The sequence below is a fragment of the Bos javanicus genome, chromosome 2 (genome assembly GCF_032452875.1).
Source record: "Bos javanicus breed banteng chromosome 2, ARS-OSU_banteng_1.0, whole genome shotgun sequence".
Classification (NCBI taxonomy): domain Eukaryota; kingdom Metazoa; phylum Chordata; class Mammalia; order Artiodactyla; family Bovidae; genus Bos; species Bos javanicus.
Genome location: NC_083869.1, coordinates 135,470,655 through 135,496,746, shown reverse-complemented (window position 1 = coordinate 135,496,746; position 26,092 = coordinate 135,470,655). Strand labels below are relative to the sequence as shown.

The following is a 26,092-nucleotide window of genomic DNA, read 5'->3' as shown; positions in this document are numbered from 1 at the left end:
CTCACTTTGTAGCCTCGAAAAAGTGAGGTCCAGGGAACTCCCTGGTGGGCCAGTGGTTAGGACTTTGTGCTTTCATGGCCAAGGGCCTGGGTTTGATCCCTGGTTGGGGAACTAAAGCCCCACAAGCCAAATGGCACAGTCCCCCGCCTCAAAAAAAAAAAAAAAAAAAAGTGAGGTCTACAGGGAGAGGGCATATCACAGGTTTTTGGCAAGACTAGGACCGAGAACCACAGCCTGATTTGACCAAGGGCATCATGATTTTGTTCTTGATACCAGGAGGAGGACTGAAGCACAATAAGGTTCTTCAGCGTCACATAGGCAGAGAGAAAATGGGCTGCCCCGTGCCCCAAGAGGAAGCGACAAAAGCAAAGAGCATTACCTCAGCACCTAGCCCCTGCCAGGCCTGGGGATGCCCCATCCCACTGAACCCCTATAAGCACTGTGCAAGAGCACACTGGAAACCCATTTTACAGATGAGAAAACTGAGGCTCAGCAGAATGGTGGTCTTAATGTGGCTGGAGAGGGGAGAGCCAGAACTTAGACCTACTGTATTTCCGTGCACTCTGAGGCCAGTGTTCTTTCTACCCAGTGTGGACTCAGGACAGAAGTAGGGTGAGATGGACACTAATACATCCCTGGGGGACAGTCCCACCATCATGGGTCATTCAAGGCATTCTTGCCTCTGAGCCGCCACCCTCAAATGATCACTTAGGCTGTGGGGCTCCTGGGGTAGATCCCTGAGGGAAGACAAGACCCAGATGGGTCAGACAGACCAGTGGATGGGTCCCAAGGGAAACCTAGTTTTCACCAGGCTTCCTGGTGAAACATAAATTCAGTGGGGGTGAGTTTTTCATAAAGCATTATTTCTGCAATGTGAACGACTGTCTTCTGTTTTGAGATTCAGTTCAGTTCAGTTCAGTCGCTCAGTCGTGTCCGACTCTTTGCGACCCCATGAATCACAGCATGCCAGGCCTCCCTGTCCATTACCAACTCCCGGAGTTCACTCAAAGTTCATGTCCATCGAGTCCGTGATGCCATCCAGCCATCTCATCCCCTGTCGTCCCCTTTTCCTCCTGCCCCCAATCCCTCCCAGCATCATAGTCTTTTCCAGTGAGTCAACTCTTTGCATGAGGTGGCCAAAGTATTGGAGTTTCAGCTTTAGCAACAGTCCTTCCAATAAACACCCAGGACTGATCTTTAGAATTGACTGGTTGGATCTCCTTGCAGTCCAAGGGACTCTCAAGAGTCTTCTCCAGCACCACAGTTCAAAAGCATCAATTCTTCAGCACTCAGCTTTCTTCAAAGTCCAACTCTCACATCCATACACGACCACTGGAAAAACCATAGCCTTGACTAGATGGACCTTTGTTGGCAAAGTAATGTCTCTGGTTTTTAATATGCTATCTAGATTGGTCATAACTTTCCTTTCAAGGAGTAAGAGTCTTTTAATTTCATGGCTGCAATCACCATCTGCAATGATTTTGGAGCCCAAAAAGATAAAGTCTGACACTGTTTCCACTGTTTCCCCATCTATTTGCCATGAAGTGATGGGACCAGATGCCATGATCTTCGTTTTCTGAATGTTTAGCTTTAAGCCAACTTTTTCACTCTCCACTTTGACTCTCATCAAGAGGCTTTTTAGTTCCTCTTCACTTTCTGCCATAAGGGTGGTGTCATCTGCATATCTGAGGTTATTGATATTTCTCCCGGCAATCTTGATTCCAGCTTGTGCTTCTTCCAGCCCAGTGTTTCTCACGATGTACTCTGCATATAAGTTAAATAAACAGGGTGACAATATACAGCCTTGACATACTCCTTTTTCTATTTGGAGCCAGTCTGTTGTTCCATGTCCAGTTCTAACTCTTGCTTCCTGACCTGCATCCAGGTTTCTCAAGAGGCAGGTCAGGTGGTCTGGTATTCCCATCTCTTTCAGAATTTTCCAGTTTATTGTGGTCCACACAGTCAAAGGCTTTGGCATAGTCAATACAGCAGAAATAGATGTTTTTCTGGAACTCTCTTGCTTTTTCGATGATCCAGCGGATGTTGGCAATTTGATTTTTGGTTCCTCTGCCTTTTCTAAAACCAGCTTGAACATCTGGAAGTTCACAGTTCACGTATTGCTGAAGCCTGGCTTGGAGAATTTTGAGCATTACTTTACTAGTGTGTGAGATGAGTGCAATTGTGGGGTAGTTTGAGATCATGCCCTGCCTACTTTTTAGGTGCTAACATGTTAACAAGATGGTAATAATTGATGGTAAATTACTTTATTAATGTCTTTGTTTCTTTTCGGCCAACCTTCAAAATCGTTAGGTCTACTAATTTGGTGGGGAGGGGAGGGGACATTTTACTGACCCATGGAGCCTAAATATCTGGAACTTGTGGCAGTTACAGAAATAACTCTTCAGTGAAAGTGTCAGCACCCCAGGACAAGCCTGGTCCTTCATCATGTATTCGGTATCTTCTGCCCAGTCTCAGCCCTATGGCACCCTCGCTTGCCTCCTGGCTGTTGTTGTGTAGTCGCTAAGTCAGTCTGATGCTGTGATCCAATGGACTGTAGCTCCCCCCCCCAGCCTTCCCTGTCCATGGGTTTCCCAGGCAAGCATACTGGAGTGGGTTGCCATTTCCTCCTCCAGGAGATCTTCCCAACAACCCAGGGACCGAACCCATGTCGACTGCATTGGGAGGCGGACTCTCTGCCCCTGAAAGACCAGGGAAGCCACTCCTGCCTCCTCACAGTGTTACTATACCATCCGTCCTGGGCCCGCGCCTCCCTCCCTACAGTGTCACTGCACCGTCCGTCCTGGGCCTGCGCCGGCCTCCTCACAGTGTTACTACACCATGCGTCCTGGGCCCGAGCCAGCCTCCTCACAGTGCCACTGCGCCGTCTGTCCTGGGTCCGCGCCGGCCTCCTCACAGTGTCACTGCACCATCCGTTCTAGGCCCGCACCGGCCTCCTCACAGTATTACTACACCATCTGTCCTGGGCCCGCGCCTGCTTCCTCACAGTGTTACTACACCATTCTTCTGGGGCCCGTGTCGGCCTCCTCACAGTGTTACTACACCATCCGTCCTGGGCCGGCGCCTCCCTCCCTACAGTATCATTGCGCCGTCCGTCCTGCCTCCACGCCTCCCTCCCTACAGTGTTACTACACCGTCCGTCCTGGGCCCGCGCCTGCCTCCTCACAGTGTGTTAAACAACCATCAGTCCTGGGCCCACGCCGGCCTCCTCACAGTGTTACTATGTCGTCAGTCCTGGGTCCGCACCGGCCTCCTCACGGTGTTACTACACCATCCGTCCTGGGCCCGTGCCCGCCTCCTCACAGTGTCACTGCGCCGTCCGTCCTGAGCCCGCACCGGCCTCCTCAGTGTCACTGCGCCGCCCGTCTGGGGCCGCTGCGTTTTGCGGGAGTATCGTCAGTGGCATTGTTAGCCCCCTGGGAGCTCCCTCCTCTGCCAGGCTTTGGGCTGCTGCCCGTCCCGCTAACGTCCTCAAGTGTCCTTGCCTCTGTGGGGTTGGGTTTCCTAGGGACGGTCACCTGAGACAGCCTGGGGCACCGTGTACCCGTGAGGCTCACACGTGCCAGCCCTCAGCTGCAGCGCTGGAAGCTTTGGTTTACTCTCCCAAGGTCCCTTCCCGCCACGTAGTCCTGAGGACTGGCCCCCAGAGACCGGGCACTCACTCCCTCATTGCGGAAAGAGGGGCAAGTGACCGGCAGTCAAGCCCGTTTGGGAATCAGCTCAGAAGTGGGAGAGCAATACTACTGAGCCTGTTTGGGGCTAAAAGCACAGGGTTGGAGAAGGAAAGGCTGGCTTGGGAGCTAGTTGTTTTGTGGGGGGATTTCTGAGCCCACCCCCTCACCTCCCCTACACCCCCCTATATCCCCCCTACGTGCCCCCACTCCCCGCCCCACGCCCCGGGAGAATATGACATAATTGAAACGGCTGGGTGTCCCATAGACCACGTTCTGCTGTGTGGCCCCAGGCAAACCTTGGTTTTCTCATCTGTAAAATGGGGACTATAATAGCATGTCTTCTTAGAATAGATGTGAGAATAGACTGAGCTCATGATAGCTAAACCACCTCACGCTGCAGCCTGAAACACTGTCAGTGCTCAGTAATCGCCACCTCCACACCAAAGTCCTGGACACAGAGCAGCTGTTCAGCAAATAGACATCACTGTTATCTTCAACGCCCTCAGGACATAGCTGATGCTCAGGAACAGGTAGCTTACCTTCCCCTGACCTGTCGCCACTCTGTCAATGTTAAACTAAGGACTCACTGAAATGTCCCCCTGGCTTGAACATTATAGGAGCTAAACGGAAAGGACAAGTAATACCTTCACTGCAGAAGAGCCCATGGGGTGAAGCCCTGGAACCTCGCATTCCACGTGCCCTGGCATCCAGGGGAGGGGAGCGCGGCGCAAACAGAAGAACCCGCAAAGGAGTGAGCCTGAGCTCTGGACCCAACCGGCACCGTGTTGCTGCGTGACTTTGAACCAGGTCCCTAGCCTCTCTGGGCCTCAATGTCCTTGTGAATCAAATGAAGGGCTAGGACGAGGTGGGTTAAGGACCCAGGTTGCATCTTTGCACCCTGAGGGCTGGGTCTGGGGAAGGCAGGGGTGCAGCTGGGGCTGGGAAGGACAGTGCAGGCTTTGTAGACAGGCCATTCTCCTCTGACAAGCGAGCTCTTCTCCGGGCTGCAGGGCAGAGACGGGGAAGGAGCAGCCTTGGCTCTTTCTCCCCACGGTCCACAGAGCCTGTGACAGGGACTGTGACAGCCAGCTGAGTTGCTGGAGGACCAAGGCACACCTCCCCCCGCAGCACCCCCCAGGCCTGCATTATTAGAGGAAGCTCCGAGTGCCAGGCAGGCAGCACTGAGAACAGTCCAAGCGCCTGGGAAGGGCAGCAGTGCCAGCCCCTGGGGAACAAAGGCACCCAGGCCGGAGCCACGCAGACTCACCGATGGCCGTGAGGAAGAGCCCAGCCTGGTCGACGGGCGTGATCCCCTCCTCCTCATAGTAGCTGACGGTGACCTTGATGGGGGTGGGGGAGGGGCACAGGGGGAGGGAGAGAACAGAGGTGACAGGTCACAGGCAGGCAGACCCGCAGGGACCACCTCACAGTCTGTCAAGCCAATCCGCTCTAACCAGCTGGACCCTCTCCTCCAGGAAGTGCTCCTGGCTTGGTGGGCTGTTTCTCTCAGAATATCTAAGTAGACAGGGGGCTCCCCTCTCTCAGAGGGCATCCAGGGTGTTGTCTGCTACTTGCCCCCCTGTGCGTCCTGCTGCCGGCCCCCACTTCTACTGGGGTGTGTATCTAGCTCCCACTCAGCAACAATGGAGCTTAGGCTGTTCTCACTGGACGACGCCCAGTGCCATCTCTGACATGGGACACATGTGACGTTCATGTTAATAATTAGAGAACCCAGGGAACAAAGGGTCTGGTCTCGGCTCTATCTCTTGGGCATGGGCGCCCAGCATCCCATCTGATACACAATGAAACCAAGGACGTTCATGGCCGTCGCTTCCAGTAGTCTAAGAGTCTGTGCTAAGAGTCCCGTGACATTAACCTGCCATGAATTCATCCTTCTGTGGCTGTAGCCATGAGCTGATTTACTGAGCTCTTAAAAAGTGGTTGGTTTGAACTGAGATGGGCTACAGGTGTGAAGTGCACAGAAGATTTAGACTTGACGTGGAGAAAACCTTGGTCTTGTTTTTTATATTGATATCACATTGAAATGACAGTATCTGGATATATGGAGTTAAGTAAAAAAAAATCATCAAAATTAAGTCCATCTATTTCTTTTTGCTCTTTTACTTACTTACTTATCAGCCATCCCGCCCAGTATAGGGGAACCTTATTAACAGTTCCCTGACCAGGGATCGCGCCCATGAGCCCTGCAGAGACCGTGTGGAGTCCCAACCACCGGACTACCGGGGAGGTCTCTCTTTTTGCTCTTTTAATGTGGTTGTGAGAAAACTGAAACCGACATGTGTGGCCCATGCTCGGCTTTTCCTGCCCGCGCGGATCCGGCCCGTCCAGATACCGGCCTGGCCCCCGGCCCCCAGGCCCGCGCAGGAGCACCGCCCCGCCCACGGTACCTTGTCGCTGCTGGCCTCGGGGCTTGCCTGGCTCATGGTGAGCCGCAGCGTGGTGCTGGGCGACAGGGGCCAGCGCTGCTTGCCGTTGGTGGCCACCTCCTCGGCCTGCCCGTCGCGCACCACCTCCACCCGCACGCGCTCCGAGTGCTTCAGGCCGAAGGTCTGGGCCCCCGCAGGGGCCGCGCTGGAGGGAGAGAGGAGGCCGCGTCACAGGGACCGCTGGGTGGGAGGGGCCAGGGCCTTCAGGAAGAGACCCCTGGGGGGCAAGGCTGCAGGGCTCCCCAGGCGGCCGGGTCTCCCAGAGGACTCAGCTGTAAGGTAATCACCCGGTAGTGAAGAGGGCACTGGCTAAAAATACAGGTTCCTTCAGTGTGGGAGGGATAAATTAGGAGGTTGAGATGAACTGATACAGACTGCTATACATCAAACGGATAAACAAGGACCTACTGAGGAGCACAGGGAACAGCAGGAGCCTGTAATGGAAATCCAGCACCCACTGGACCATCGAAAACGCAAGAGAGCTCCAGAAAAACATCTATTTCTGCTGTATTGACTATGCCAACGCCTTTGACTGTGTGGATCACAAGAAACTGTGGAAAATTCACCAGACCTGCCTCTTGAGAAACCTGTATGCAGGTCAGGAAGCAACAGTTAGAACTGGACATGGAACAACAGACTGGTTCCAAATGGGAAAAGGAGTATGTCAAGGCTGTGTATTGTCACCCTGCTTATTGAACTTATATGCAGAGTACATCATGAGAAACGCTGGGCTGGAAGAAGCACAAGCTGGAATCAAGATTGCCAGGAGAAATATCAATAACCTCAGATATGCAGATGACACCACCCTTATGGCAGAAAGTGAAGAAGAACTAAAGAGCCTCTTGATGAAAATGAAAGAGGAGAGTGAAAAAGTTGGCTTAAAGCTCAAGATTCAGAAAATGAAGATCATGGCATCTGGTCCCATCACTTCATGGCAAATAGATGGGGAAACAGTGGAAACAGTGTCAGACTTTATTTTTCTGGGCTCCAAGATCACTGCAGATGGTGATTGCAGCCATGAAATTAAAAGATGCTTACTCCTTGGAAGGAAAGTTATGAACCTAGACAGCATATTGAAAAGCAGAGACATTACTTTGCCAACAAAGGTCCGTCTAGTCAAGGCTATGGTTTTTCCAGTGGTCATGTATGGATGTGAGAGTTGGACTGTGAAGAAGGCTGAGAGCCGAAGAATTGATGCTTTTGAACTGTGGTGTTGGAGAAGACTCTTGAGAGTCCCTTGGACTGCAAGGAGATCCAATCAGTCCATCCTAAAGGAAATCAGTCCTGAATATTCATTGGAGGGACTGATGCTGAAGCTGAAACTCCAATACTTTGGCCACCTGATGCGAAGAACTGACTGATTTGAAAAGACCCTGATGCTGGGAAAGATTGAGGGCAGGAGGAGAAGGGGACAACAGAGGATGAGATGGCTGGATGGCATCACCGACTCAATGGACATGGGTTTGGGTGGACTCCAGGAGTTGACAATGGACAGGGAGGCCTGGCCTGCTGTGGTTCGTGGGGTCGCAAAGAGTCAGACACAACTGAGCGACTGGACTGAAGGAAAAGAATCTGAAAAAGAGTCTGTATGTGTATGGCTTCCAGGTGGTGCTAGTGGTGAAGAGCCCACCTTCCAATGCAGGGGACATGGACTCGACCCCTGATCTGGGAAGATCCCATATGCCAAGGAGCAACTAAGGCCGTGCACCGCGACTGCTGAGCCTGGGCTCCAGGAGCGGGAGCCAAACTACTGAGCCCTCGCGCCCAGAGCCTGTGCTCCACAGCAGGAGAAGCGCTGCGGTGAGAAGCCCATCCACCTCGGCGAAGAGTGGCCCCCACTCGCCGCAGCTAGAGAAGAGCCCAAGCAGCGATGAAGACCCATCACTGCCAAAAATAAATAAGTTAGAAGAAACATACGGATTCCCTGGGCTAATCTTGTACCCACTGATTCAGAATGTTCCAGGTTGGGGCCTGGGGAATCTGCTTTGATTTTTTAAATTAGTAGGCTTTGTTTTTAAAGCAGTATTAGGTTTACAGAACAGTTGATTGGATAGTACAGAGAGTTCCCATATACCCCTTCTCCTCTATGCAGTTTCCCATATTATGAATATCTTGCATTCGTGTGATACATTTGTTATAACTAATGAAGCAATATTGATGTACTATTATTAACTAGAGTCCAGAGTTTACTCTGCATTGTAGTCTTATGAGCTTTGTCAAATGCACAGTGTCAAGTATACACGTTCATAGTATTGTACAAAATAATTTCTCTGCCTTAGAAATCCCCTGTGCTCCACCTAGTCATCCCTCCTGGGGACCTGAGTCCTTAACAAGATTCCTTGTATTTCTGATGGGCAACCAGCTTGGAAGCCACCTGCTACTCTAAGGGTAGAGGTCTGAGGCTCAGACAGAAGACCGAATTTGCAGCAAAGACAGTTGGCTGGGCCTAGAACTCTTGTCTCCCAAGCCCTGTTCAGTGTCTGAGCTGAAGACCAGGGGAGCTCGGCTGCTGGCGAGGAGGCAGGCTTCCAGGTGCTGGGTTTGCACACAGACGGAGCCATGAACTAGGAGCTTAACGGGCAGGGGTGGGTGGGCTCTGCACAAAGACACCTCCTTTTCGCTGCAGCTTTCACGGCTTGGAATTCTCCTATTTGAGAGTCATTCCTCGGGGTTCTGGAGGAGTTTTCTACTGAATGGGAAATAGAATTCTTGAGAAGCCATCAAGATTTCGGGGCTGGAAAATAACTGGTTTGAGCTGGTTGCTGTGGACTAGATGTTTGAGTCTTCCCAAATTCACACATTGAAGCTCTAACCCCCAGTGTGATCATCGTTGAACATTAGATGAAGTCAGGAGAGTAAGGTCTAAGCGATAGGGCTTGTCTCCTCGTAAGAAGAGGCAGAGAGAGTGCGGTCTTCCTCCACGGGCACCGAGGGGGGGCCATGTGAGCCCACAGCCGGAAGGCCCTGGGTGCAGACCAGGGGGACAGCCAGGCTGGTGCTCTGATCTCAGACTCCAGCCGACGGACCTGGGAGAGATAAATGTTTGTTTTTAAGCCACTGAGCCCGTGGTATTTTGTTTCGGCAGTTCAAGCAGATTAACACTCCGACTTACAGGGCGATAACAGGAAGGACTAGGAGACAGAGGAGGAAGGCGCCCAGGGTTGACGGTTTTGCTAAATCTCCAGCCCACGGTCTGAAGGTTCCCAAAAGCTCAAGAGGGCTCAGAGGGATTTAAGCGGATTCTCGTGGGGTTTAGGACGAAGATATAGGTGCAAGTGTCTGCCTCAGAGGCACAGCTGCTGTCTCGAAGGCCTGATGCTCTCGGGCTTCCAAAGAGTTCTCCACTATGATCGGGCATCAGAATCATTAGCGGGTACTGTTTAAACCTTCACTTTCTTGTTTTTAGCGGCTACAGATTTGTGGGTGCCATTTTCAGAGAGTCCGGCTGGCATGACGGAAGTGCGCCTGGGGCAGTGGCCAGGGATGAATGAGAACTTCAGAACAGCGGTCCTCAGAGTTCAGGAGCAGCAGCTGCAGCAGCAGAACCATTACCTGGAGGGCTTGTCAAAGCATGGATTATCTGGCCCCTTCTTAGCATTTCCGATTCTGGTTTTCAAAGAGGCAGAGGAACCAGAGATCAAATTGCCAACATTCACTGGATCATGGAGAAAGCAAGGAATTTCCAGAAAAACATCTACATCTGCCTCATTGACTACATGAAAGCCTTTAACTGCAAGGATCACAATAAACTGTGGAAAATTCTTTAAAAGATGGGAATAACAGCCCATCCTATCTTTCTTCTGAGAAACCTGTATGCAGGTCAAGAAGCAACAGTTAGAACTGGACATGGAACAACAGATTGGTTCAAAATTGGGAAAGAAGCCTGTATACTGTCACTCTGCATATTTAACTTATATGCAGAGTACATCATACAAAATGCCGGATTGGATGAAGCACAAGCTGGAATCAAGATTACAGGGAGAAATATCAACAACCTCAGATATGCAGATGATACCACTCTAACTGCAAAAAGCGAAGAGGAACTAAAGAGCCTCTTGATGAGGGTGAAAGAGGAGAGTGAAAAGGCTGGCTTAAAACTCAACATTCAAAAAATGAAGATCATGGTATCTGGTTCCATCACTTCATGGCAAATAGAAAGGGAAACAGTGGAAACAGTAGCTGACTTTATTTTCTGGGCTCCAAAATCACTGCAGATGGTGACTGCAGCTATGAAATTCAAAGATGCTTGCTTCTGGGAACGAAAGCTATGACGAACCTAGACAGCGTATTAAAAACCAGAGATATGACTTTGCTGACAAAGGTCTGTCTAGTCAAAGCTATGGTTTTTCCAGTGGCCATGTATGGATGTGAGAGCTGGACCATAAAGAAAGCTGAGTGCTGAAGGATTGATGCTTTTGAACTGTGGCATTGGAGAAGACTCTTGAGAGTCCCTTGGGCAGCAAGGAGATCAAACCAGTCAATCCTAAAGGAAATCAACCCTGAATATTCATTGGAGGGACTGATGCTGAAGCTGAAATTCTAGTACTTTGGCCACCTGATATGAAGAGCTAATTGGAAAAGACCCTGATGCTGGGAAAGATTGAGGGCAGGAGGAGAAGGGGACGAAAGAGGATGAGATGGGTAGATAGTGGGACTGACTCAGTGGAATTTGAGCAAATTCTGGGAGGTAGCAAAGAACAGAGAAGCCCGCCATGCTTTAGTCCAGGAGATCGCAAGGACTCAGTTACACAACTTAGCAACTGAACACGAGGCCTGAAGTGGGGCCTGAGAAGCTGCATTTCTATCATGTTTCTGGGAACTGTTGGTCCTGCTGCTCCACGGACCACAGCTCGAGAGCCACTGGTCTAGACGTGCAGCACTGCACTCTGGCGCTTAGAGTCCTGGGACAGGTGGCCAAGGCCGTGAGTGGGAGTCTGCCGAGACCACCAGGCAAACAGACCACCAGGCGGGCCTCGTTGATCCAGGCCACAGATGGTGAGAGTTACTGGTGAAGACTACTGCGTTCCCGGGCACTGTCAGGAGAGAGCAGCAAGGGCTGGGCAGCCCCATGCCCAGGGCTGGAAAAGGAGATTGTGAAAAAAGGTTTCAGAATCACTCTGTTTCTTGTCTGTCTTCTTCCAAACCACTCAGCCCATCATGGGGACACTTGGCTGTGGTGTGCTGCGGCACAGAGTCTGGGCAGAAGGCAGAAACCCTGGCTTGGGGGGATATGTGCCAAAAATCTGGGTTCAACCCCTTTTGCCACTGATGTGCTGAGGGGGACTTGAGTGTGTCTCTTGCACCTTCTGAGTGTCCACTTGTCAACCCATAAGATGAAGAATGACCACCCATCCCTCCCATCCTACAGGCCTTGTCTTTTCCTCCCTGGGGCGGGGTACGTCTCCTGTTGCCACGGGATGCCAATCTGTCTCCTCTGGATTGTAAGGCCCTGAGGGCAAGGTCTGTTCTCCTCCAGAGCCTAGCACAGGGCTGAGCACATCACACCCACTCAGCAGAGGGGGTGGAGCTGAGCAGGACAGACTTCCCTGGTCACTCAGATGGTAAAGAATCCAACTGCAATGCAGGAGACCTGGGTTTGATCCCTGGGTCAGGAAGATCCCCTGGCGAAGGAAATGGCAACCCACTCCAGTATCCTTGCCTGGAAAATTCCATGGAGAGAGGAACCTGGTGGGCTACAGTATATGGGGTCACAAAGAGTTGGACATGACTGAGTGACTAACATTTTCACATGTTCTGAGCAGGACAGAAGTGAACCTTTTAGACATGCCAGGCTGGAAATCCCAAAAGGAGATGTGGGTACCCATGAGATACTTTTAGGTGGCATAATTTAAAAGAAGATAGGTATTCATTAAACGTGTTATCTTTTATGGAAATTGATAAAGGCTTGGCATTTATGGTAATGATATAAGATCTCCACTTAAAGTTATAAGAAAAATAAGAGATGGTTTAAAGAAAATTTTAAGTCAATGATACTAGAGTTAGAATATGCTTTTGGTAAAAATCATGGGAGTCTGGGTAGCTGTGCGCTCAGGTCTAGGAGATATCACTCTAGTGCAAGCCCTGGGTTTGACCATAAAGCTGCTGGGTGGCCTTGGCCGAAGCACTTGTCCTCTCTGTTTCAAGAGTAAAGGGAAAGGATGGGACCAGGACAAGGCTGGCTGGAGTCTGGGGAGCGCAGAGGGGCGGGTCTGGACAAAGGGGTGGCGAAGAGGTGCTGACCAGGCGGGGATCCCTCTGCTAGACGCCCACCCCCTTTAACCAGAGCACTATTATTTTATTTTGTTTCTGCATACAACTCTATTAAAAAATTGCTTTGTAAACTCACAGGGCAGGATGATCTTTTAGGGCCCAACTCTGACAATGGTCGCTCTGAGTGATGCTCCCCACCTCCTTCATCCCTCGGAGCCAGTGAGAAACTAGAGGAGGCCCCAGAGGCTTGGGGGTTAACACCTCACCTACACTGGAGCTCTAGAGCCCCACAGCCTCCCGTCCCAGCCCTGCTCTGAACTGAGCAAACAGCTATTCATGGAGTGGCCCTGGCAGAAGCAACAAAGGCGCCCATTGTTCCCTGTGGAGCCTGCTGGCTGCCTCCCTCCCCAGGAAGAACCTCTTAGAATCCCCTGCAGAAACCCAAGAGCCAGGGGCTGTGGGCATCTCGCTTCTCCCTGGAGGCTGCAGGGAGGGGCTCAGGGGGACAGTTATGGAGGGGACAGAGCTGGGATCACGGTGGCCATGACCTCCGGCTTACGGGAAAGAGGCTAAAGATATGTGGACAGAAGGACAGGCGGGGGCCACATCTGCACCGTCCATCATATCCCAGCACCCAGGACACGGCCACACTCAATGTATATATTTCAGGAATAAATGAATGAATGGACCCACCCTTCTTGGTTTTCCAAACTGTATTATCAGAGTGATTGAAAAAAAGGGAAAGAAATCAGGTTACTTGCCTGCTGGAAAATACTCAGTGGCTCTTCAGTGACCACCAAACAGTAAAATTCAGACTCTGGGGCCTGATACTCACACAGTGGTACTCAGCCACCGCATCCCAAACTGACTCCCCGCCTCACCGCCTGCAACGCCCCACCGTCCCGACTCCCGGCGCTGTCTCATCTCGCCACGCGCGTTGCATGTGCTGGCCCTTCCACCTGTAACCCTTTCCCCCGGCTTCTCTGCCTGGCAACTCATCCTTCCCGGATGACTCAACTCAACTGATTTGGCTCCATCCATGTTTATTCTCCCTGGTGGCAGCTCATCTTCTTGGAGGCAGAGAGTGTATTTTCTTTCACTTTCAGCACCTAGCTTAGCACAGGCATGCGGTCAGTCAATGTTCGCCCCAGGAAGGGCTGGAAGAGGGGACTTGCATATGTGGCCATTCATGTGACAGAATTTATTGAGGACTTTTTATGTGTCAGGCGTGTGCTAGGCACCCCACTCCAGTGCTCTTGCCTGGAAAATCCCATGGATGGAGGAGCCTGGTGGGCTGCAGTCCATGGGGTCGCGAAGAGTTGGACACGACTGAAGCGACTTAGCAGCAGCAGCAGGTCCTGGGATACAGCAAAATAGAAAATATGCTCCTGGGGCCATAGAGCAAATACTCTAGTGGAAGAGAAAAAGGCTCTTGATGGATTGCACAGTTTTGATGACAGCTGTGAAAACTGCTCTAAAGGAAAAGTATGGGGTTCCACGAGGTCCTGGTCTGGAGGTCGAGAAAGGTTTCCTGGAAGACGTGGCATTTGAGTTGAAGTTTTAATTTTACACTCTAAATTATAGCTTGGAGTTTGTTAGATCAGTGGTTCTTAAATTTGAATTGCACTGGCCACACCTGCAAAGCCTGTTAAAATGCAGATTGTCAGGCTACCCCAGGGTTTCTGACTCAGCAGATTGAGGAACATGCATTTCTTCCCCGCAACTTTATTGGAGAACTGACAAATAGAATTGCATGGATCATCGAAAAAGCAAGAGAGTTCCAGAAAAACATCTATTTCTGCTGTATTGACTATGCCAAAGCCTTTGACTGTGTGGATCACAATAAACTGTGGAAAATTCTGAAAGAGATGGGAATACCAGACCACATGACCTGCCTCTTGAGAAACCTGGATGCAGATCAGAAAGCAACAGTTAGAACTGGACATGGAACAACAGACTGGTTCCAAATAGGAAAAGGAGTATGTCAAGGCTGTATATTGTCACCCCGCTTATTTAACTTTTATGCAGAGTACATCATGAGAAACGCTGGGCTGGAAGAAGCAAGAGCTGGAATCAAGATTGCCAGGAGAAATATCAAAAACCTCAGATATGCAGATGATACCACCCTTATGGCAGCAAGTGAAGAGGAACTCAAAAGCCTCTTGATGAAGGTGAAAGTGGAGAGTGAAAAAGTTGGCTTAAAGCTCAAGATTCAGAAAACGAAGATCATGGCATCTGGTCCCATCACTTCATGGGAAATAGATGGGAAAACAGTGGAAACAGTGTCAGACTTTATTTTGGGGGGCTCCAAAATCACTGCAGATGGTGACTGCATCCATGAAATTAAAAGACGCTTACTCCTTGGAAGGAAAGTTATGACCAACCTAGATAGCATATTGAAAAGCAGAGACATTACTTTGCCAACAAAGGTCCATCTAGTCAAGGCTATGGTTTTTCCTGTGGTCATGTATGGATGTGAGAGTTGGACTGTGAAGAAAGCTGAGCACCGAAGAATTGATGCTTTTGAACTGTGGTGTTGGAGAAGACTCTTGAGAGTCCCTTGGACTGCAAGGAGATCCAACCAGTCCATTTTGAAGGAGATCAACCCTGGGATTTCTTTGGAAGGACTGATGCTAAAGCTGAAACTCCAGTACTTTGGCCACCTCATGCGAAGAGTTGACTCATTGGAAAAGACTGATGCTGGGAGGGACTGGGAGCAGGAGGAGAAGGGGACGACAGAGGATGAGATGGCTGGATGGCATCACTGACTCGATGGACGTGAGTCTGAGTGAACTCCGGGAATTGGTGATGGACAGGGAGGCCTGGCGTGCTGCGATTCATGGGGTCGCAAAGAGTCGGACACGACTGAGCGACTGAACTGAACTGAACTGAAAGAGTATAAATGGAAGATGTGATACACATATACTGTGAGAGACAACCGCATTGCTAACGAACTCCCAGGTGAAGCTGTTGGTCCAGGGACCAGTGTGGGAACCGCTGAATTTGCCCAAAGCGATGAGAGGAAGAGGAGCAGAGATTTCCAGGCAGCAAGGACAGCGTGGGTGCTGGCCTGAGGTGGACGTCAGCCCAGCATGTTCGAGAAACTGGAAGAAGGTTAACGTGGCTGGAGTCTGTGAGCACGACAGAGGGAGAGCAGCAGGGAGAGGACCCAGGCGACGGTGAGGAGCCGGCCGCTCCCCTGCAGGCCCCGAGGCCGCTGCGCAGGGACAGACAGCTCCTCCAGGGTGCAGGGTGGGAGGCAGAGTCAGGAGAGCATTGGGGCCGGGGACCAGTGGGAAGGTGGCCGCAGCTGTCCAAGGGAGCGCTGGCGGTGGCGTGGGGCGGGGTGTTGGCCGGGGAAATGGAGGGACACGGCCAGTCAGCAGGCATCAAACAAAGGAACTGTGAGCAAGACTGGAAAGCAGTGTCAGATGAAGAAGAGGCGTGTTTACTGTGCCTGGCCCAAGGGGATTCTGGGGGCTGCAACCTAACATCTGCTCAGCCCCACAGATGCCGTGTGACCTCGAGGGAGCCATCAGCCTCTGTGGTCCTCCCGTAGTCAGTGGGGAGGGCCAGCTTGGCCTCGCAGGGCTGGGACGCTCCCTCTGCCCCAGACTTGAGGGCAGGACGTGCCTGCAGCTTGCTGGCATCTGGCCCTCCTAGCTTGTCCACCTGCCCTGGGCCTCGTTAACACCAGCAGGGCTTACTCCACTGTGAACCCAGCTCCTGGCAGCCTGGGTGTGACATCCTGTCCCCAGGTCTTTGCAGGAATCTGAGGGGGTTTGTGGGTGCCAGCCTGGCGTGCAGCCCCACGGCGAGCACCCTCCCGGAGCCTTCTGAGGGGGAGGCAGCTGGAGCCCTGGAGTGGGCAGCTGGTCTGGACTGGGATCCGTGAAGGCAGACCGTGACTCTTGTTTTTAGCCAGCCCTCTTCTGTGCCTGGTGGGCTCAGCAGCGTCTCTCACTAGGCACTGGGCCTCCAGTTGCCCAGGGGCCCTCTCCTTAGGGAAGAAACAATCTAATCCATGGTCACTCCCTCCCCAGACACCTGCAACCACTCCCTGCAGATCCAAGGTTAATGCCTGATCCCAGCGTTCAAAGCCCAGGTTTAAACGAGCCCACTCTCTAGTCTTACACTCCAGGCTACAGAAACTACGCCCTTTCTGCCCCCCAGTGTCCCTACTTTCCTGCCAGGCACCTTGCTCCTGCATGCCTGTCCGGGTCACACTGTGAACCCCCGTCCATCCTCCAGCTGGGTTGCCACCCCCTCCAGGAAGTCCTCCCCGATCCTATCAGCCAGGACCCACCTCTCCATCCCTGTGCTGGTGCTTCAAACAATACTTAACACGTCTTCAACGTTTCTCTCCCGTGAACATTCTAAGTGTTTTGAGGCCACAGTTCATTGTTATCTGTCTTAATAATATAATAAACCCAACGGGCTTCCCGGGTGGCAGTAGCGGTAAAGAACCTGCCTGCCAACGCAGGAGACGCAGGAGATACAGGTTCAATCCCTGGGTGGGAGATCCCCCGGGGGAGGATACAGCAAGCACTCCGGTGTTCTTGACTGGAGGAGAATCCCATGGACAGAGGAGCCTGGTGGGCTACAGTCCATGGGGTCATAGAGAGTCGATTCAGCATGCACAAAACCCAATACTAATTCTCAAAAACTACAACTGACAGCGTGCTGGACACTGTTTTAAGTCCTAAGCCCATGTAATCTCAGTCTATCCTTCTGACAACCCCATGAGGCCCGTGTTAATGTCATCCCGTTTTATAGATGAGCACACTGAGGCCCACCGAGGGCAGGCATTTGCTCTGAGTCTCAGGGACAGAGACAGGCAGGATGTGGGGGGAACTGAAGCTCTCTGAGCTCCAGGCCTGGCTGCTCCTGTCCTGGGAGAGATCCAGGGGTTCCAGTCCTCCCTAAAAATCATCTGGGTAGGGGCACCTGGTGAAGGAGGGGGAGTGCCAGGCCTGGGTCAGGAAAGGATCAAACGAGAAGCCCCCACTTATTTTGCAGGTGGGCATCAGTCCAGAGAGTGGACACCAAAAGCTGGCATCCTACCCTGGGTCTTAGGATAAGTGACCAAGGCAAGCTGTCGGTGTCCTGGGCATGGGGCCGGGCACTGCTGGGCAGGACAAAGCTGCCACCAAAAACTGGCCTCCCCCGAAGCTGAACCACGTGCCTGTCCAGCTGGGGATGGGCACTGGGGTGAGCCCTTGCCACTGTGCTCCCACCCGACTCAGGCCCTGTGGCTAGGGACAGAAGATCTGGGGGACCCCAGCCGTGCAGGGAGCGATGGGCTTGACCACAGGGAGCTGCCACTCCCTGGGGACTAGCCTGGAACCAGAGCTTTCCTTGTTTGTAAGAGTTGAGGGCCCTGGGTGTTGTTCTAATTTATGGGGCCACCTGGCCTGGCCTGAATTCCACCTCTGTCATTCTCTCAGGGGCAACGCTGCCCTGGCCAAGCTCGGCCACATGCCCTTGGCCTTCCGCCGTTCCGTCCAGTGGTGCCCATCCCTGAGGCTGGTGGTGGAGCCTGGTGACAATCCAGTCTATGTGCGCCCCTGGCCACATCCATCCATCCATCCAGCCAACCAAGGAGCCATCAATGACCTGAGGGCAGGAGGCTCACAGGAACGAGGGAGGCATCGAGCAGGGGGAAGACGCGCCTACAACACCCGTCCCAGAAGATGGCCTGCCAGGGCGGCCACAGGCGTGGGCTCCGCGCCGCCGCCATCATGCAGCTTCGCCACCGTGGACAAGCTCCCCCAGTGCGTTTCCCCGTAACAGCACCTGCTCACGACGCTGCTGCGGGTTTTGTTGCTGCTGGTCAGTCACTAAGTCATTCCGACTCTCTGCGACCCCAGGGACTGTCGCCCGCCAGGCTCCTCTGTCCATGGGACTCCCTGGGCAAGAATACTGGAGTGGGTTGCCATTTCCTTCTCCAGGGGAATCTTCCCGACCCAGGGATCCAACCTGTGTCTCCTACATTGGCAGGTGGATTCTTTACCATTGAGCTACCTGGGAAGCCCGCTGTGAGGTTTAAACACAAATAAATTGTCAAATCCCTGGAGTAAGAAATGGCACCCCACTCTGGTATTTTTTCCTGGGCAGAGGAGCCTGCCAGGCTACTGTCCATGAGACTGCAAAGAGGCAGACACGACTGAGCAACTGAACTCAAATTATGAAATGCATATGTCATGAATGTACAAAGTGCCCATAAGGCTGCCTGGTACAGAATAAGTTAGCTAGCAATATTAAGTAAATAATAAGATCTACAAAGAAAAGCAGCAGTCCTGAGGTGGGGAGCGCCTGGGGCTTGGGGTCGGCACCGCGAAATGCGGGCTGGGTGGGGAAGAGTTCAGAAAGCTGGGAGGAGGTGACAGGAGTTGAGTCTTGCCAGGCTTGCAGAGGTCTGGGGGCCACGTGCCAGGCAAAGGGAACAGCACCTGCAGAGGCCCGGAAGCAGGGAGGAGGAGCTGCAGTCAGGGGCCAAGAGCAGAGTCCACAGAACCGGCGAGGCTGGAGTGGAGGCAGGTGGGTCAGCAGGAGGGGGGGGCCTGACACCCGGTGGGGGGGCGCTCAGGCACCGCAGGCCCTAGCCCTTCGATCGGGTCCTAAGGACACTTTGTAAAACACTCACACCAACAAAGAGTCAGAGAGAGGGCGATCTGAGTTGAGTTGAGGGAGTGACGTGGGGTTGCATTTAGCTTTGGCAGGTTCTCCTCCAAGGCTGGGGGCTTCCCAGGTGGCTCAGCCTGCAGGAGACACAGGTTCTGTCTCTGGGAAGACCCCCTGGAGGAGGGCATGGCAACCCACTCCAGTATTCCTGCCTGAGAATCCCACGGACAGAGGGGCCTGGTGGGCTGCAGTCCATGGGGTCACAGAGAGTTGGACCCGCCTTAGCGACTGAGCACACAGGTGCCCCCAAGGCAGGATGTGCAACTGCCCTGAGCCCTGTTTGCCCAGCATTTTACTGCACTGACGTCTGGGACTCCTTCCCTGCTACCCCCTCTCCTGTCTTCGGTCGGAAGGTGGCGGGCCAGGCCCTGCTGGGAGAAATGGCTGGCCAGCCTCTGCCTTGGGGAATCTCAGAGGAAGGAACCCAGGCTCACTCTACTTCCAACCTCCTGGGCTCATCATGAGGTCAAATGCAGCCAAGAGAAAGCCCTACAGAAGCAAGAGGCGACCGATGACATCACCTCTGCCCGGAAGCTCCTGCAGACCTCAGGAAACGGGTATGGAGAGAGCTCACCACCCAGTCAAGCACTGTTCCCCTCCTGGTCAGATGCATGAACCCAGGGCTTGTGGGTCAGGGGACGAGTCAGGCAGAGTGCAGCCGCCTTGTCACCTTATTCCAAGGCTGTGCGTTCTCCAGGCTCCCAGGGGACCTGGCGGAGGTGAGCAGCAGGATGAAATTGACATGGGGGTGCCACTCACGCAGCGCTTTCTCTCCAACAACAAGTCAGAATCAGATGTGGACTCAGGTCGGCCCACCAAAGCAGCAGCTGCGGGCTGAAGGGACCGCTGGGGGAGACCGCGCAGACGAGGCCGGTGCGCAGACGAGGCCCGCGCCAGACCTCAGACAAGCGCGCTGCGTGGGGGGCAGGGAGGGGAGAGGAAACAGCAAGTGTCTTTACCAAGGATCCCGAAGTAAATCTCTACAAAAACATTTCCTACTTCCTTCTTTCTGTGCATCTGTTTTTAGCGTGCTGCAGGCCAGCCCTCAGAATGTCGCTGGGTCAGGTCATCATCCCCAAAGGACCGGTGTTGCTGGGAGAGGGTGGGTGGCCCTCAGGGCCAGCCGAGGAAGGGGCGGGCGAGGCCCTGCATTGCGTCTGGAGGTGAAGGAGGTCTGTGCGCGTCTCAGGAGAGGGGACCCAGAGCCCTTGGGAAAGCAGGTGGGTGTTGCGGTCTGTTCACTCATCTTTGTGATTTAGGACCGAGGGGTCAAGACACCACTCCCTCACTGACAGGGCCCAAGGCCCACCACCTTGTCCCTCAGTGTCTCCTTGGAGACTGGAGACCCTGGGGCATCACGCGGGGGTTGAGTCAGGACTTGTGTCTGGGTGGGGAGGGAAGCGGAAGGTCAGTTGGGGGTGGGTGAAGTCTCCGGGAGCAGTGTCTCATGGCCCTGGTTGGGGCTGGGAGGGACACAGGTTAAGAGGGTCATCTAATTCAATCTGAACTGGAGGTTAGAGGGGCTTCCCCAGTGACTCAGTGATAAAGAATCTGCCTGCAGTGCAGGAGACCCAAGAGATGCGAGTTTGATCCTTGGGTTCAGAAAATCCCCTGGAGAAGGGAATGGCTACCCACTCCAGTATTCTTGCCTGGAGAATTCCATGGACAGAGAAGCCCGGCGGGCTACAGTCCATGGGGTCACAAAGAGTCGTACACAATTTAAGTGGCTGAGGACACAGAGGTTAGAGAGGAGATTAAGGGCATGAGTTCTGAGCCAGACAGGACTAGACCTGAGTCCTGTGTGACATTAGGCAAATGGCTTCACCTCCCTGAGCCTCACTTTCCTCATCTACGAAATGAGATGATCCAAGCACAATCTCCAAGGTCTGCGGGGAGGAAAAGAGGAGATAATGCACGTGGTATGTTGTTGTTCAGTCACTAAGTCATGACTCTTTGCGACCCCAGGGACTGCAGCACACCAGACTCCTCTGTCCTCCACTATCTCCCACAGTTTGCTCAAATTCATGTCCCTTGAGTTGGTGATGCTGTCTAACCTCTTATCCTCTGCCATGTTGACAGATGTTCTTATCATTACAGCTATCAGAGGTGACAACAGCTCAGTCTCCTTGGTATCGGGAGGGGCTTCCTTCCGCTGACCAGCGGTTCTTAGCTGGAGGCGACTTGGCCTACCAGGGGCGGCTGGGTTATCTGGAGTCGTTTCTAGGTGTCACAGCTGGGGGTTGCTACTGGCATCCATGGGCTTCCCACTGTAGGAGAAGCACTGCCTGCCACTGTAGGAGGCATAGGAGACGCGAGTTTGATCCCTGGTTGAGAAGATCCCCTGCAGGAAGGCACAGCAACCCACTCCAGTATTCTGGCCTGGAGAATCCAATGGACAGAGGAGCCTGGCGGGCTACAGTCCATGGGGTCACAGAGGGTCGGACACGACTGAGTGACTAAGCATGCAACTAAGCACACACTGGCATCTGGGGGGTGAGAAGCCAGGGAGGCTGCTAAACATGGCACAGTGCCCAGGACACCCCTGGTGGCAATGAGCCATCCTGGCCCAAACGCAGCGGTGCCGAGGCTGAGGCACGTCGCCCAGACCTGTGCTGCGCAGGACACACAGTGGTCACGGCCAGCGGCGCCCATCGAGTGCCTCAAATGCGGTTAGTCCGCACGGAGGCGTGCTGCACAGTACGAAACACACGCTGAGTTTCCAATACTTAGTATGAAAAAGAGAATGTCGAACTAGCTCTGAACAATTTTTATACTGATTATATATTGAAATGCTAATATTTGGGATATATTAGGTTAAAATATCAGCAGTACATGAACCGTGAATTTCCAGATGTTCAAGCTGGTTTTAGAAAAGACAGAGGAACCAAAAATCAAATTGCCAACATCCACTGGATCATCGAAAAAGTAAGAGAGTTCCAGAAAAACATCTATTTCTGCTTTATTGACTATGCCAAAGCCTTTGACTGTGAGGATCACAATAAACTGTGGAAAATTCTGAAAGAGATGGGATACCAGACCACCTGACCTGCCTCTTGAGAAACCTATATGCAGGTCAGGAGGCAACAGTTAGAACTGGACATGGAACAACAGACTGGTTCCAAATAGGAAAAGGAGTACGTCCAGGCTGTATATTGTCACCCTGCTTATTGAACTTATATGCAGAGTACATCATGAGAAACGCTGGGCTGGAAGAAGCACAAGCTGGAATCAAGATTGCCGGGATAAATATCAATAACCTCAGATATGCCGATGACACCACCCTTATGGCAGAAAGTGAAGAGGGACTAAAAAGCCTCTTGATGAAAGTGAAAGAGGAGAGTGAAAAAGTTGGCTTAAAGCTCAAGATTCAGAAAACGAAGATCATGGCATCTGGTCCCATCACTTCATGGCAAATAGATGGGCAAACAGTGGAAACAGTGTCAGACTTTATCTTTTTGGGCTCCAAAATCACTGCAGATGGTGACTGCATCCATGAAATTAAAAGACGCTTACTCCTTGGAAGGAAAGTTATGACCAACCTAGATAGCATATTCAAAAGCAGAGACATTACTTTGCCAACAAAGGTTCGTCTAGTCAAGGCTATGGTTTTTCCAGTAGTCATGTATGGATGTGAGAGTTGGACTGTGAAGAAAGCTGAGCACCGAAGAATTGATGCTTTTGAACTGTGGTGTTGGAGAAGACTCTTGAGAGTCCCTTGGACTGCAAGGAGATCCAACCAGTCCATCCTAAAGGAGACCAGATTTCTTTGGAAGGACTGATGCTAAAGCTGAAACTCCAGTACTTTGGCCACCTCATGCGAAGAGTTGACTCAGTGGAAAAGACCCTGATGCTGGGAGGGATTGGGGGCAGGAGGAGAAGGGGACGACAGAGGATGAGATGGCTGGATGGCATCACTGACTCGATGGACATGAGTTTGAGTGAACTCCGGGAGTTGGTGATGGACAGGGAGGCCCGGAGTGCTGTAATTCATGGGGTCGCAAAGAGTCGGACACGACTGAGAGACTGAACTGAACTGAACTGAATTGAACTGAGGTTAAAGTATAAGCTATTCGTAGCTCAGTTAGTAAAGAATCTGCCTGTAATGCAGGAGACCCAGGTTCCATTCCTGGTTTGGGAAGATCCCACGGAGAAGGAAATGGCAACGCACTCCAGTATTAATGCCTGGAGAATCCCATGGACAGAGGAGCCTGGCAGGCTATCGTCCATGGGGTCGCAAGGGTCGGACACGACTTAGCGACTAGGGCTTCCCAGCTGCGCTAGTGGTGCAGAACCCGCCTGCCAGTGCAGGAGATGTGAGACACATGGGTTTCAGCCCTGGGTCGGGAAGATCCCCTGGAGGAGGGCATGGCAACCCGCTCAAGTATTCTTGGCTGGAGAATCCCATGGACCGAGAAGCCTGGTGGGCTACAAGTCCATATGGTCGCAAAGAGTCAGACACGATTGAAGCGACTTAACACACATGCATATATTATTATAATTAACTTTACCTGCTTATTTTAACCTTAAGGCTCTCTTTGTGGCTTGCATTCTATTTCCACTGGACAACAGGGGTCTAGAGTGTACTGCTTCTCTGTGGGGGGTGTGAGAGGGTCTTGGGCCAAATGCAGGTAGGAGGTGAGGGTCGCAGCGGCTGTGACTGGCTTCTTGAGAAAGCACAGAGGGGATGGTCACACCTCTGCGCCCTGCTAGAGGGGGATGAGCACCTCCTTCCCCGCTCTCTGCCCCCCTCTGACAGAGGGTGGGCCTGAGCCTGACCCCTTCTTGACTCCCCACCCCCCAACGGAGGCATCGTGCCAGCCTCTCAGGCTGCACTAAAAGTGCCCCGGTGGACAAACAGGCGGGTATGGTGACAGCTGAGGCTTAGAGGCCTGAGTGTCCTGGCTTCTGGCCCACTCGCTGGCAGTGCCCAGTTAGGACAGGGGTGGGGAAGGGAGGGGAGCGCCCCCAGGGCCACTGAGGCCTGGACCACACTGCACTTCTGAGTTGTGACCCTGAGGTTCACACACGGAGACTGGAGGCAGGGGCCACGGCTGTACAGGGCCCCCAGGTCTGCAGGGTGACCGGCTCTTTGCCCTCGGGGTCGGCCAGTGCCTGCTGAGGAGGAAGGGGGCAGGGGACTGGCCTGGCAGGGCTGGCAGGGCCACTGGAGGTGACAGAGGGAATGCGCTGGGAGGGTGTGGGGGAAGACACAGGGATGGGGTGTCAGAGAGGCTGGGAGAGGCAGGGTGCCCGATGACAGAATGACTTGGGAGCAGTAAGCCACTCAAAGCACAGAGTGGATCGGGGGACTTGCCCACAGGCCTCAGCATGGGGTCCCCACCCCAAGTCCTCCCTGCTCCCTCCTCTCAGCATCGACCCCTCCCATGCCAGCAATGCGGAACACTTCAAGGACCTGGAGCAGAGGGCCGCAGGGTCCCACCTGGGACTCTCCACCGCTTCCTTCGCACCAGTCTGGGACTTGGCCGCTTCCTGGCGGGGGCGGGAGCAGTGGGGTGCTTAATTCCATTCCCCCATCCCACGGCCTGCGGTCCCAGGAATCCTGCACCCCACCAGACTTTGAGGACGGGAGAACAGGGCCAGTGGGAACAGGGTCCTGAATGAGGAGAGCTCTTCTGACAAAAACCCACACGTCCACACCCTCCCTCTGGTGGAACAAGGCCCCTCCCTGACCCCAGGGTGAAGTCAGGGGAAGGCATTTGGGGACAGGGTGCTCCTGGCCAGTGCTTGGGGACAGACAATCACCCGGAGCCCCCACAGGGCGAAATTGGAGCCTAGGCCACCCCTTGGCCAGGTTCCCCCTGGCCATGCCCCAGGCGGATCCAGGAGGAAGTTCAGCTGGTTCGGGAGTCGGGGGAGGGTCTGGGCTGCGGTGGGAGGTGAGCCAGAGAGTCTGGGGGCTTCAGGGCGCTGCTGAGGGCAGAGCGGGGAGGCGAAAGAGAAGAGGCTGGGGAAGCCGAGGGGTGCCCAGGTCGTCCCTGGAGAAGGGCTGGAGAGGGTCGGGGGCGGGAAGTCTGGGGAGAAGCGGCGGGGGTTCTTGGTAAGGGGTAGTGGGGGTTCCCATGCTGTGTCTGCATATCTGGGGGGTCTCTGTATATGGGGGAGTCTGACACAAGTTTTGGGTGCTGGTTCTCAGGATTTCTGGGCGCCGGGGCCTCGGACGAGGGGCGACTCGGGCTGGAGGCAGCCTGTTCGTGTCCCCGAGTCCGGCGAGGGTCTCGGGTTTTCTGGGCCCCAGATTTCGGGCCCAGCCAGCAGGCGGAGGGGCGCGGCGGCCCGGCTCACCTGTAGACGTCGGTCCAGAGCTGCGTGCCTAGCACGTACACCGCCTCGACGCGGCTGCCGTACTGCAGCCGCACCGTCCGCTCGCGCAGCATCGTCGCGCAGCGCCCGGCCCCGCGCGCGTCCTCGCCCGGCCGCTCGGCGTAGCACCTGCCGCAGGTGAGCCCCTCGCAACAGTCCGCCCGCGGCCCGCGCCCCGCCTTTATCGGACCGCCGGTGGGCGGGGCAGCCCGTGGCCTCCTCGCGCAATGGGCCGCGGGCCCGTCCGTCAAGCGTGGCCACGCCCCCCCAGCTTGGTCAGGGTGACGTCAGCAGTTGAGTTGCTCATTCTTTCTTTCAACAGACTTTCCACTGGCCCCCAGCTGCCGGCGCCAGGACGCAGAGCCAGCTGCCCCTCTGGGCGACTCCAGCCCCGCGGGCAGATAATGCAAACGCCACAGGGGCGGGGACAGAGCGAGTGGATGCGCTGACCCAGCCAGGGCTGGGGAGTGAGCCTTCTTGGAGGAAGGGTTTGCATTTCTCGAATAACGAGCGATGTTGAGCATCTTTTCTTGTGTTTCTTAGCCATCTGTGTGTCTTCTTTGGAGAAACGTCTGTTTAGGTCTTCTGCCCGAACCAGGGCAAGTTTGCTGTGCGGAGCAGGGCCCCAGTGGGAGCCAGTGCTCCGTGACGACCTGGAGGAGAGGGTGGGGAGGGACGCGGGAGGAGGACTCAGGGTGGAGGGGACACACGCGCACCTATGGCCGATTCATACTCAAG

At 53.7% G+C, this 26,092-nt stretch overlaps 1 protein-coding gene across 6 annotated transcripts in view; it reads right to left on the bottom strand.

Annotated features, from left to right (window-relative positions):
* PADI2 (peptidyl arginine deiminase 2) overlaps positions 1-25,550 on the bottom strand; it is a 55,315-nt gene extending 29,765 nt beyond the window's left edge. Inside the window, exons 1-3 of one of the 6 annotated variants that reach the window (XM_061395514.1) lie at positions 25,337-25,550; positions 6,101-6,284; positions 4,960-5,032 (exon numbers count right to left, since the gene is read on the bottom strand). In XM_061395514.1, coding sequence (XP_061251498.1) covers positions 4,960-5,032; positions 6,101-6,284; positions 25,337-25,428 — 349 coding nt within the window. In that variant the 5' untranslated portion in view covers positions 25,429-25,550. Of the gene's footprint in view, positions 1-4,959; positions 5,033-6,100; positions 6,285-25,336 lie in introns of those variants that run through there. The other 5 variants (XM_061395538.1, XM_061395505.1, XM_061395519.1 and 2 more) reach the window with 5 other exon arrangements.
* Positions 25,551-26,092: the final 542 nt, after the last annotated feature.